Consider the following 12,902-nt stretch of genomic DNA (forward strand, 5'->3'; position numbering starts at 1 on the left):
GCCCTGCTGCCAGTACTGTGCCACTGCTCACTGTCACACAGCACACCAGTATTATCATCATCTGGCTGCCCCACTCACCTAACACCCAGCATCCTGGCATCCGGCACCCACCTCTGTTGGATGACCGGCAACCACATCATTGTTGCCACCACTCACATTTTCATTCCTGGTACTACATGCCACTGCAATGGTAACAGCCTTCACTGTCACCACCTCGCTCACCACCCGAGCTCTGCACTTCATTGAGGGGGAGGGGGGGGGGGGGCGGGGGGGGGGGGGGGGGGGGAAGCAGGGAGATTGTGTGGTGACCTTTTGCTGCACATCTGACTTAATGTAACAGGCTATGGCCATATGCTAAGGCAGTGAGTTTCTTCCCTCATGTGTTTACTTCTGTACCAAGCTGTCAACACTGCCTTGAAACCAGATACCTGCATACTATGGTCAGTGGCTACCAGTGCAGGACAATAGCTCGGTCCCTAGTGAGGCTTCCGCTTACCTAACCTTACTCTCAGTCTTCTCCTGCTCCTTGTCTCATCAACATCGTCTTATCCTCTACACCCACGCCACAATGGATATGCTATGTGATGATGCTTGAGACACACTCATGCCACACTGTCCCTGTGCCTGCTACACCGATGGGTGTATAAATTGTTTTTCATGTCACGTCTTCCACCAGATATGATTAATTCCACATTTTGCATAAAAAAATTATTGATGTCATGCTGGCGATACCAATGGACGAGGTCGTGACTTCAATCAGCATCTTTATTTCTACCACACCTTACTTTTATGTAGTGCCACCACATCAGCGAGTGACTTTCTTCAGCATCTGTCAATTTTGATACTTTTGTGTTTTGTAGTAATGTATCCCAAGCTGCGATATTGTCACGAATAAAACAGTGATCCGAATATAGAATAACTTTCCTTTACTTTACGTCTATGGTCACAAGCTTTTTATCAACAGATTATAATGACCATTTTCAGGCCTGTTTTATAAAAATAATGTCCCAATCTACTGCAGACATGAAACTTCCTGGCAGATTAAAACTGTGTGCCCGACCGGGACTCGAACTCAGGACCTTTGCCTTTCGCGGACAAGTGCTCTACCAGTGCCTCGTCTCCTACCTTCCAAACTTTACAGAAGCTCTCCTGCGAACCTTGCAGAACTAGCACTCCTGAAAGAAAGGATATTGCGGAGACATGGCTTAGCCACAGCCTGGGGGATGTTTCCAGAATGAGATTTTCACTCTGCAGCGGAGTGTGCGCTGATATGAAACTACCCGGCAGATTAAAACTGTGTGCCCGACCGGGACTCAAACTCGGGACCTTTGCCTTTCGCGGGCAAGTGCTCTACCAACTGAGCTACCGAAGCACGACTTACGCCCGGTACTCACAGCTTTACTTCTGCCAGTACCTCGGTAGCTCAGTTGGTAGAGCACTTGCCCGCGAAAGGCAAAGGTCCCGAGTTCGAGTCCCGGTCGGGCACACAGTTTTAATCTGCCAGGAAGTTTCATATCAGCGCACACTCCGCTGCAGAGTGAAAATCTCATTCTGGCTACTGCAGACATAGTGGCATCATCAAATGTTAAATGTAGCAGAAGTGTTTTCAAGTGGAAATTAAAGAGTTTCTCCTTAAGAATTCCTTCCGTACCGCAGAGGACTTCTTGAATATAAATAATTCAGTCACTTTCAAAGAGAGAGGGAAAAAAAACTGTAAATTGCCAGTATGCATCCATATAATAACTTTATCATTATAATTATTATTATTATTTAGTAGTATACAAGTGTTCTATGCTTGTTCTATTGAGACATTCCACATCATAATGTTTATCATGACTTTCATTGATGGAACAATTAATTCACTATACCTAACCCTATGACCCCTTGAAATTCTGAAGTGGTTTATACTTTAATAGGCTGTACACTTTTGTTGTTGTTATACAGGGGAGGGGTTGGGTTGTTTTGAGGAAGGAGACCAGACAGCGAGGTCATCGGTCTCAATGGATTAGGGAAGGACGGGGAAGGAAGCCGGCCGTGCCCTTTGAAAGGAACCATCCCGGCATTTGCCTGGAGCGATTTAGAGAAATCACGGAAAACCTAAATCAGGATGGCCGGACGCGAACTTGAACTGTCGTCCTCCCAAATGCGAGTTCAGTGTCTAACCACTGTGCCACCTCGCTCGGTATACAGGGGATCTTTTGTGTATATAGAAGAACAAAATTAATATAAAATGTGCAAGAATATGCTAATACTCCATTCCAGAGGACCAATTATGGGATGAGAAAATTGAGTTATTACTTCTATCACTTACAATGTTACTAAAATAAAATGTTGTTTAACTTGAATATGCACTACCAGCATATAATAAAGTCTAAATCAATCAATGGAAAATCCATGATGGAATAAAAACAGTACAAAAAGGATAATTTTTGAAATAGAGATGATGATAATAATAATAATGATGGCGTGTGACAAGGGCCTCCCGTCGGGTAGACTGCTCGCCTGGTGCAAGTCTTTCAATTTGGCACCACTTTGGTGACTTGCGCGTCGATGGGGATGAAATGATGATGATTAGGACAACACAACAGCCAGTACCTGAGCGGAGAAAATCTCCAACCCAGCCGGGAATCGAACCTGGGCCCTTAGGATTGACAGTCTGTCGCGCTGACCACTCAGCTACCGGGGGGCGGAGAGATGAAAAGAAGGTAGATTCTGCCAAATGTACAAGTGTCGATCCAAAAGTAATGTACAGTCCATGTGTCTTGGCTATGGTACACTCAAGGGAAATGGAAGTTTATAGGCTGGAATGTTGGTCAGTTACAACATAACCTATATATAATTTTTGCTTCATTTTATTCCAGTTAAGCCAGTTATTGAGTTCCATTACTATTATGAGCATTTCGCAGTGAACTGAGGTAATGTGTTTCAAGGTGTTCAAAAGATTCAGCGAGGTAATAGCAGATTCAACAAGGTAATAGCTACATCCAGTGCCAGGACTTTAAGGTAGACCACAAACCATTACAGCTGGTTAAACGAATCAGTTACTGACGAATTTGTCTGAAATGATAGAGGCAGCATAATGAGAAAATTGACTGAGCACACAGGTATGGGCCAAGTATCTGTGTTAAGACTAATTCTGCAATTAAGATACACACAACACTGTTCTTATTGGGTTTCATGGCTCTCAACAAGGGAGAGTTAGCAAATTACATGTGTAATGATCTTCTCAATAGTTTCTTAGGAATTTTCCTCAATGCTTCCATGGAATCATCATGTGTGATGAAACCCGCTTTTTTGATTTCGGTCCTAATGGAATGTATTGCATGAATCAGAAACACTGAAGATATCTGTATTATAGAAGCAATATGTTGCCAAGTTACATAGTGATTTGATGGTGGCATTCTTTTGTGATGAGGATGGAATAAATGTAGAACATAGTTTATTCGTTTCATAATGTACAGTTACAAATCAAAGATTTTTTGTACTGGAGACGTGGCAAATTACTTCAAAAAAATAAGGTTATAATAATTAACATATTTAAGCAGGCATTTCCAAATTTTGAGACATGAACAATTTAACAAGAACAAGAACTTATGGCCATTTTGCAATAGAATTTATACAATATATTAACAATTTATTATACAATACATAAACTTTATTGTTTCTTTTCTTTTCAAATTACCAAAATGTCCTGCATCAATTCTTCAATTGAATAAAAACATTTTTCCACTAGTGTATTAAGTAACAATCTGTTTAGTGGGTCAAACTCCACATTTAACAATTTGTGTTATTTAATTTATCGTAAATTTTTAATTCTGTGGACAATGGTGTTTGAGCGTAAAGTTTTAAATTATGAGAGGGAACTTTGAAATTGTGTCTTTGATGAGTACAGTAATTGTGGTTGAAATGAAAATTGTCAAGTGAGTTTCGATTTTCATATATGAAAATAAAAATTTCGTAGATGTACAGACAAGTAATGGTTAGTATTTTTATTTTTTTAAATAATGGGTGACATGATGATCTTGTTTGGACTAAAAAAATGTTTGTTATGATTCTGTTTTGAAGTGTAAATAATCTCGGACTGTTTGTAGAGTTTCTCCAGAAAATTATTCCATATTGAATTATAGTTTCAAAGTAGCTGTGGTAGACTATCTTCCTGGTGTCCATAAGGGTGGAACCAGATAAGACATTCACCGTATAAGCTAGGCTATTTAGTTAGTTTGCTGCGAAGTCTACATGTGCCTTTCAATTTAAATTTTTGTGAAGATTTAGACCTAGAAATTTTATGTAACTTGCTGCAGTCATTTCCTGATCACCGTGCACTATTTTTATGGTACATGCTGATGCTGTTTTAGCACTGAACTGCACTAATTGTGTTTTTGCGACATTGAGTTTTAATCCATTTTGCAGAAGCCATAATTCTCGGTTTCCCATTACATTTTCCACAGTATCATGAATTTGTTCTAAACTGTCATTTTCAGTTAAAACCAAGGTGTCATCTATGAATAAAACAGAGTGAACATCAAAGCTTAAGTGTCATACGTTCCTTGAAACTTCAACAATCATTACCAATGAACTTTGTTGTTTGCACTCAGCTACGCTGCACCCTATCTTATGAATAAAGAACTCAGAGTTACATGCAAGGGTCATTAAAGCTGCATCAAAATAATGTCAGAGCATATGGCAGTTAAAAAGACAGGTTCAGACTGAAAGTTGTGTAGCAACCTCACAAACTCATGACTTAGTGCCACTAAATTTCTACCTGTTTGGCAGGCCGAATGCTCATGTATGGGGGAAACAGTTTAATGATAACAATAAGCTGATAAGTTGAAAACATGCATAAAAATCTCATTAATGATGAACCTCTCACCAGTTTTACTAATGTGTATTCATTTCATGGAATCATTGATGGCTGCAGTGCAGTCAACCTAATGGCTAAAATAATGAGTGAGATTTCCAAAATATCTTTGCTTCCACTAACAAAAACACTGTTCTCTTGTGGTTATCAATATTGAGATACCTTCTGGCTAAACTTCAAAATCAAACAAAAACAACTACGTCCAACGCTACAGCATATTGACAGTCACATAACTGAACTGTCAATTTGCTGCCACCTGTAAATAAACTTTCTTTTTTCTCTCCTTCTATATTATTACTATTTTTTGTTCTGTAAATGTTTATAAATAATTTATTTCTAAATCTGCATTGTTGTTCTAGTCCCAAATTGTTTATTAATTATATATAATTCTGACACAAATTATTTAATAAATTACCCTGCAACTTATTCAAAAGCGATCTTCTATTTCAAACTCAGTGTAGATAACATACACAAGGCATCAATTAATATTTTAATGAGCAAAGTAATCTCACCTTGTGTAATAGAACTCCATTGCCAGGTCATTCCAATGCTTGTCATCAGGAGGCACAACAGATTTCACCGCACACGGACCTGTGCCGCCCCAAGAATCACACGAGAACACCACTCCATACTGCCCCCTTCCAATCTCTTTTCCAAGCTGCGGCATTCCTAAAATATACATTAACGCAATTACAAATACAGCTTTCCAAAAGTGGAATAGTTTTGAAAATACTAAAAGTAACAAGAGTTACATATTAACGGCTTTAAACTACTGTTATTAACACTTAGAATTAGCTCCAATTATCATTTCTGTACATGATATCCAAATATTGCTTTAGAAAGATAAACACAAGTTAGTTTGTGCATTAATGCAATCTACAAATTCAACTTTGAAGGAAGTACTAGGGACTGATCACTAAAGAAAAACTTTATGAGGTTATCATACTATAACCTATTAAAGCCTTGTTATAAACAGCTTAATAATCTTATCACTTGGAAATACACATTACTTTGACACACACAGTGCACTCAAGTAGTTGGCAGCTAAAATAGAGGGCAGATTTTCCAGTAAGTCTACAATTACACATGTCAGAAAATAAGTTGCAAACTAATAACATATAAATATTCTAATGGAACATCTTGGTTTAAACGTTAATGCATGGAGTAAATATGACAACTCACTATATAGTTGAGGCATTGAGTGGTCAATAACCACGTATGGAAGACTGAAAATGCTGGACTATGTCCTCCTTTAGAAAAAAACACACACACACACACACACACACACACACACACACACACACACACACACACTGCCTTGCCGATTACAGTGTCCCAGCACTTTGGCTCAGTTGAGGTTAGGGTTTGTATCGGATGTAGTGAGTGAGGGGAGAAAGGAGGTGGAAGAAGATTTGCAGGGAAAAGCAGCTGATGACTGGGAGGGAGGGCAGCAAGTTAAAAGAACAGGGCTCTCTGGGTAAGCTCACGGCTACAGGCAGTGGGAGTTGCAAGTGGTCCACAACAATGTGGAGGAGTGAATCTGGAGAGGGAGACAGAACATACAAAGAGGGAGACTACAGGAAAGGGAAGTGTGAGTGGAGAATAAGGATGTGGTCAGTATGGAGACAAGGGGTACAGGTGAGTATGAAACAGGGGCCAATAGCTTGACAAGCTTGGAGTATTGCAAAATTTAAAGATATATTGTACAGGCAATTCCTAACTGCGTAATTCATTGAAACTGGTATCGCAGAGAAGAGGGGAACAGATAACATTGGTTGTGAAGCAGCCACTGAAGTCAGTGTGTTGTGCTCAGCAGCTTGTTTGCCACTGGGTAGATAACTCTGTTCTTGCTGATAGTTTGGCTGTAGCTATTCATTTGAGTGAACACCTGCTTGGTGGTCTTGTCCACATAATACACTGAGCTAAGCTATGCAAATGCTGCAGTAGAGCTAGCACATGACGTGATTGCTTTCACACATGAGATAGGATAGGATATTTGATAAAGTTTTATTTTGTTTTTCTCAACTGCATGAAAATACAATGTATTGTTGCAATATTTACTGATTTCAGGCTAACTTGCCAATTCTCACCACACATTTCACTCCCAAACTTAACTAGTTATCCAAAATGGAGCCAAAAGGCACAAATAGCTTTGTACAAGAAAGTCAAACTGTGAGGAACAAATACTCTCATCGATAAGACAGCCTATGTGTCTACTGATATACCTGAATGATAGAACTAAACTCAAGGCAATTTCACCAAATTTTCCACAATACTATACAGTTGTGCACACACCCTCCTGAAGCAACATGTCTCCAATTAGCAACGATAAGATATGGCTGTGACAGTAATGGAATAGGGTGCAGAGGTCTTGCTCCTGGGTCTATGACAAAGTTATGACCCATCTGACAAGGTGGCTTAAGGATGGACCCATTTATTTTATAGATAGGCTGGGTGGTGGATTACAACTTTAGGAGAGCTGGGGAGGACAGTCGGTAGGACGTTCTCATTTCTGTGCATGATAACAGGGAGCTGAAACCCTGCCAAAGCATGTGGCTAAGTTGTTCCAATGCAGTTTATATTAGGTAATAACTGGTGTACTCCTCTGCAACTGGTTCATAAGGACAGTTGGAGAACAAGGAAAATGTTGGATTTAGCACAGGAATTCTGTGTGCGGACTAGGTTTGGATGGTAATGTTTGTCTGTGAAGGTCTTAGCAAAAAGTTCAGCATACTGTGCAATGGATTGCTTGTCACTGCAGCTACATCATCCACTGTTATGTGAGCGCACCAGACAAAGTATTAGTCACCCTATTAAAAAGCAAACCTATTGCTTTGGAGCACTGTAGACAGTGTATAATTGGTACCAGATGGTATTGTGACCTTCCATCACTGATGCATATCATAGTAGTGAAGTGAGGTGCATATGTCAGTCAGTTGCATGAAATTTGCACAAGAAAATGAGTCAACATGGAGGTTTGGCATAATGACAGTAGGGAGCTATCGTGTTTGGATGCACACTTGCTCGATTCATTGGCGTATCATTGCAGACTGTCCAGCATTTTGACAAGAAATGATGCACCATCCAAAACCATAGAGCATAAGAACAGTGGTCGCAAAAATATCCTAATCAACAGGGACCAGACATGCCTTGTCAATAACAGTCAGTTTAAAACCCAACTGGAATTGCTGTTATATGGGAATTAAAGTTCATCTCGAAGCGTTTTCAAGCAAATACTATGAAAGGACCTGCATGCAATTTGCAGTCAGGTACCTTGCGAGAGGCCAGAGGACACTGCTCACAGCAGTGCACAAAGCTGAACATCTTATTTATTTTATTTACACATCAAGTTCCATAGGACCAAATTCAGGAGCAAATCACCAAGGTCATGGAACGTGTCAGTACATGAAATTACAACGTAAAAGTAATAACAGATAAAAATAAATGTTCATGAATCTGAAAAAAGTCAGTCCATAAGTTTAAGTAAACATTTTCAGCAATACAATAAGAATCAGCTTAATTTTTCAATTAACTCCTCGACAGAATAGGCGTGACCCATGAGGAAACTCTTCAGTTTTGATCTGAAAGTGCGTGGATTACTGCTAAGATTTTTGAATTCGAGTGGCAGCTTATTGAAAATGGATGCAGCAGTATACTGCACACCTTTTTGCACAAGAGTTAAGGAAATCCGATCCAAATGCAGGTTTGATTTCTGGCGAATATTAACCGAGTGAAAGCTGCTTATTCTTTGGAATAAACTAATACTGGTAACAAGAAACGACAATAAAGAATATACATATTGAGGTCAATGTCAAAATACCCAGACTTGTGAACAGAGGTCGACAAGAGGTTCGTGAACTCACACCACTTATTGCCCGAACCACCTGTTTCTGAGCCAAAAATATCCTTGTAAAATGGGAAGAGTTACCCCAAAATATAATACCATATGACATAAGAAAATGAAAATAAGCTAAGTAGAGTAATTTTCGTGTCGAAGTATCACTCACCTATGATACCATTCAAATAGTAAAAATGGCAGTATTAAGTCCTTGAACAAGATCCTGAACGTGGGCTTTCCACGACAGCTTACTATCTATCTGAACACCTAGAAATTTTACTGTTCAGTTTCACTAATCATATGCTCATTTTGTGAAATTAAAACGTCACTTTTGTTGAATTGTGTGTTAGAAACTGTAAAAACTGAGTCTTACTGTGATTTAACGTTAGTTTATTTTATACAAGCCATGAACTGAGGTCATGTACGGCACCATTTGAAACCAAGTCAATGTTGCACACAACATCCTTTACTACCAAGCTAGTGTCATAAGCAAACAGAAATATTTTAGATTTACCCGTAATAATAGAGGGCATTTCAGTTATATAAATAAGGAACAGGAACGTCCCCAACACTGATCCCTGGGGCACCCCCCACTTGACAGTACCCCACTCAGATCCCACATCACAGCCGTTATCAACATTGTGAATAGTGACTTTTGTGCCTGTTGCTAAAGTAAGAGGTGAACCAATTGTGAGCTACTCCCCATATTCCGTAATGGTTCAACTTCTGGAGCAGTGATCAACACAACCAAATGCCTTAGTTAAATCAAAAACTACGCCAAGTGTTCAAAATTTTTTGTTTAGCCCATCCAGTACCTCACAGTGAAAAGAGAATATAGCATTTTCAGTTGTTAAACAACTTCTAAAGCCGAACTGTACATGATTGTATGATATAAAATGATCAATTATCCTTACTTACACAGCCTTTTCAATAACTTTTGCAAACACTGATGGCATAGAAATAGGTCTAAAATTATCTACATTATCCCTTTCTCCCTTTTTATAAAGCGGCTTTACTACTGAGTACTTTAATCGCTTAGGAAACTGACCATTCCTAAAGGAAAAATTACAAATATGGCTAAATACAGGGCTAACATGTGCAGCACAGTACTTTAATATTCTACTAGACACTCCATCATAACCATGAGAGTCCTTAGTCTTCAGTGATTTAATTATTGACTCACTCTCCCTCTGGTCCGTATCACAGAGGAGTATTTCAGACGTCAATCTCGGATAGGTATTTGCTAAGAAATTTATATGATTTCCTGTAGAAACTAAATTTTTATTTAATTCACCAGCAATGCTCAGAAAATGGTTGTTAAATACTGTACATATATCTGATTTATCAGTAACAGAAATATTATTACTGCGAACTGACTTTATATCATCAACCTTGTGCTGCTGACCAGACACTTCCTTCACAACTGACCATATGGTTTTAATTTTATCCTGTGAATTAGCTATTCTATTTGCATACCACATACTCTTTGCTTTCCTAATAATATTTTTAAGCACATTACAATACTGTTTGTAATGGGCTACTGTAGCTTGATTGTGACTACTGCTAACATTTTGATATAATTCCTGCTTTACCTACATGATATCCTTATCCCACTAGTCAGCCACCCAGGCTGCCCATTACTGCTAGTACCCCGTTTAGAATGTTCTAATGGAAAGCAACTCTCAAAGAGCATGAGAAATTTGTTATGGAAAGCATTGTTTTATCATCTATATTATCGGTACTATAAACATCCCACCACTCTTGTTCCTTGACAAGTTTTAAAAAACTCTCTATTGCTGTTGGATTAACTTTCCTACGTAGTTTGTAATTACATATGACATTAGTTTGAGTACAAAACCCATTTAGTGTTAAAAGTGGGGCATCATGGTCTGAAAGGCCATTCACGCTTTTACTAACAGAATGCCCATCTAGTAATGAAGAATGAATAAAAATATTGTCTATGACTGTGCTACTGTTCCCCTGCACCCTAGCTGGAAAAAATGCAGTTTGCATCAGATCATATGAATTTAGGAGATCTACCAACATCCTTTTTCTTGCACAATCATATACAAAATTAATATTCAACTCACCACATATAACTACTTTCTGGTACTTCCTACAAAGTGAATCAAGAACCCTCTCTAGCTTGAGCAGAAATACTCTGATGTCGGAGTTAGGGGACCTATAAACAACAACAATTAAAAGTTTAGTTTCACCAAATTCAACTAACACTGCACACCTTTCAAATATCTGTTCAGTGCAGTGTCGTGACATGCCTATGGACTCAAATGGAATACTATTATTTACGTACAGAGCCACTCCCCACCCTGCAAGGAACTCCTTGAGAAACAGCCAGCTAATCTGTAGCCTGGTAAAGAAAGACTCTGAATTATAAAATTATTTAAGTGGTGCTCTGATATACCAATAATTTCAGAGTCAACATCTATTAGCAGTTCACTGACTTTATCTCTAATACCTCTTATATTTTGATGAAATATGCTATTTCCTTCTCTACTTGGAAACATTACATCCTCTGAAGGTGAGCCCTTAGTTAGAGGGACTTCCTTTGAGCAGTTATATCTATCAGCTGACTTCAATCTAAAAAAGGTGCAGCTCTAACACCAACTACTACAGGAATTTTTCCACGAGTGACACCACCACCACCACCACCACCACCACCACCACCACCCACTACACTGTCATTTATAAGCTTAGCAAGCCTCCCCTTCCCATACCTATTGAGGTGCAAACCATGCCTAGTGAAACCCAATCTACTGATAGACCCAACTGGCATCACTGAGATGTGATCCATGCACTCTGCCATCAGTGTCCTCCCCAGCCCCACATTAACGCGCCTAAAAGCTGCATTACTGTGAGGCCGAACATGACGCTGAAACAGTTGCACGAAATGTACATTAGTTCCACCAGTTTGAGTAGGTATCTTAACCAAGTCACCATCGACATCATATTCCCCGTCCCTATCAAGACTGTTCCCCGCCCCACCCACTATCACTACCGGATCCTCCTCCATAAAATTCTTACATAACTCCCCTATGCTTTCAGTCACCTGAGCCAACCCTGCACTAGGCTTCACAATGCTGGTGACCTGGTACTCACTCCCCAACACTTCCTGCAACTGCTGGCCCACACCTCTACCGTGGGAACTACCTAGCAGCAGAACCTTCCTTCTGCTAGACTTTGCAACTAACCTAGGCCTCCCAATCGCTGAGGACTGCTACAAGTTCCCTACATCTACAGCTGCACGAGGCTCCTCTCCGCTCACCTCTGACAGTTGGTCATATCTATTGCATGTATGCAAAGTATAACTGTCTGAATACCTCCTCTTCCTAGCTGCCTTCTTGCCAACTGCCAGTTCCCATTCCCCACCATCCTTCACCCTCCTCAACCTATCTAGTTCCTCCTTTGCACATTGTAACTGCACCTGAAGGGCACAGATCTTACGCTCCTGCTCCTCTATCAACTTGTTTCTACCACAGAGTCTGCATTCCCAGGAGAGGATCTCACTAAAATGAACACTGGCTTCCCCACTGCATTCCCCCCAATGAAAATACTTTGAACAAACCGCACACCATAATCCACTACTCACAAACCTACGACAGAGCCCGCACTTCTCACTCATGGAAAATTTTACAGTTACTGAAAAAAAAAAAAAAAAAAACTATACGTCTACATTACCAAAGGTCAGTTACACCAGTAGAACTATTGAAGAACTAACAATAATGGTCTCGAAATTCTCTGCGTACTAAGAAAGCAACTACTTGTATTAATACTACTACAACACAGCCAATACCAATACCAACAAAACTTCACAAAATTATTAGCTAAAACCAAAAAAATTCAAATGGTCACTTTAACACTAAGCGAAGTTAAAACACTGAATGAAGATATTACTGAAATATTTCACCAGAAGCAATAATAAATGTCAGTTGAAAACTAAAGCATGAAATTTACTGAACGACTTCAATGAACTGAAAACTCTAAAAAACACAGCGAGCGAACAATTACAAAAGTTTATTAAGCCTTTATTTCACCACAAACAACACGCAACACGACTGAACTCTATTAAATTTAATAACTGTATTACAGAGTACAAATAAGTTTGTCAGTACTTAGCTTATAACCGCTACAGCTGCAGTGCACGCCGTAAAATGTAAACACACTACACCAATCAACACAAACTGGACA

General features: G+C 39.4%; 1 protein-coding gene across 2 annotated transcripts in view; it reads right to left on the minus strand.

Moving 5' to 3' along the window:
• Positions 1–12,902, minus strand: part of LOC126469740 (dual serine/threonine and tyrosine protein kinase-like) — a 339,571-nt gene that overhangs the window by 50,348 nt on the left and 276,321 nt on the right. For both annotated transcript variants that reach the window (XM_050096949.1, XM_050096948.1), the window contains one exon: positions 5,371–5,527. In XM_050096949.1, coding sequence (XP_049952906.1) covers positions 5,371–5,527 — 157 coding nt within the window. The remainder of the gene's footprint in view (positions 1–5,370; positions 5,528–12,902) is intronic.

The sequence above is a fragment of the Schistocerca serialis genome, chromosome 3 (assembly GCF_023864345.2).
Source record: "Schistocerca serialis cubense isolate TAMUIC-IGC-003099 chromosome 3, iqSchSeri2.2, whole genome shotgun sequence".
Taxonomy (NCBI): Eukaryota; Metazoa; Arthropoda; class Insecta; order Orthoptera; family Acrididae; genus Schistocerca; species Schistocerca serialis.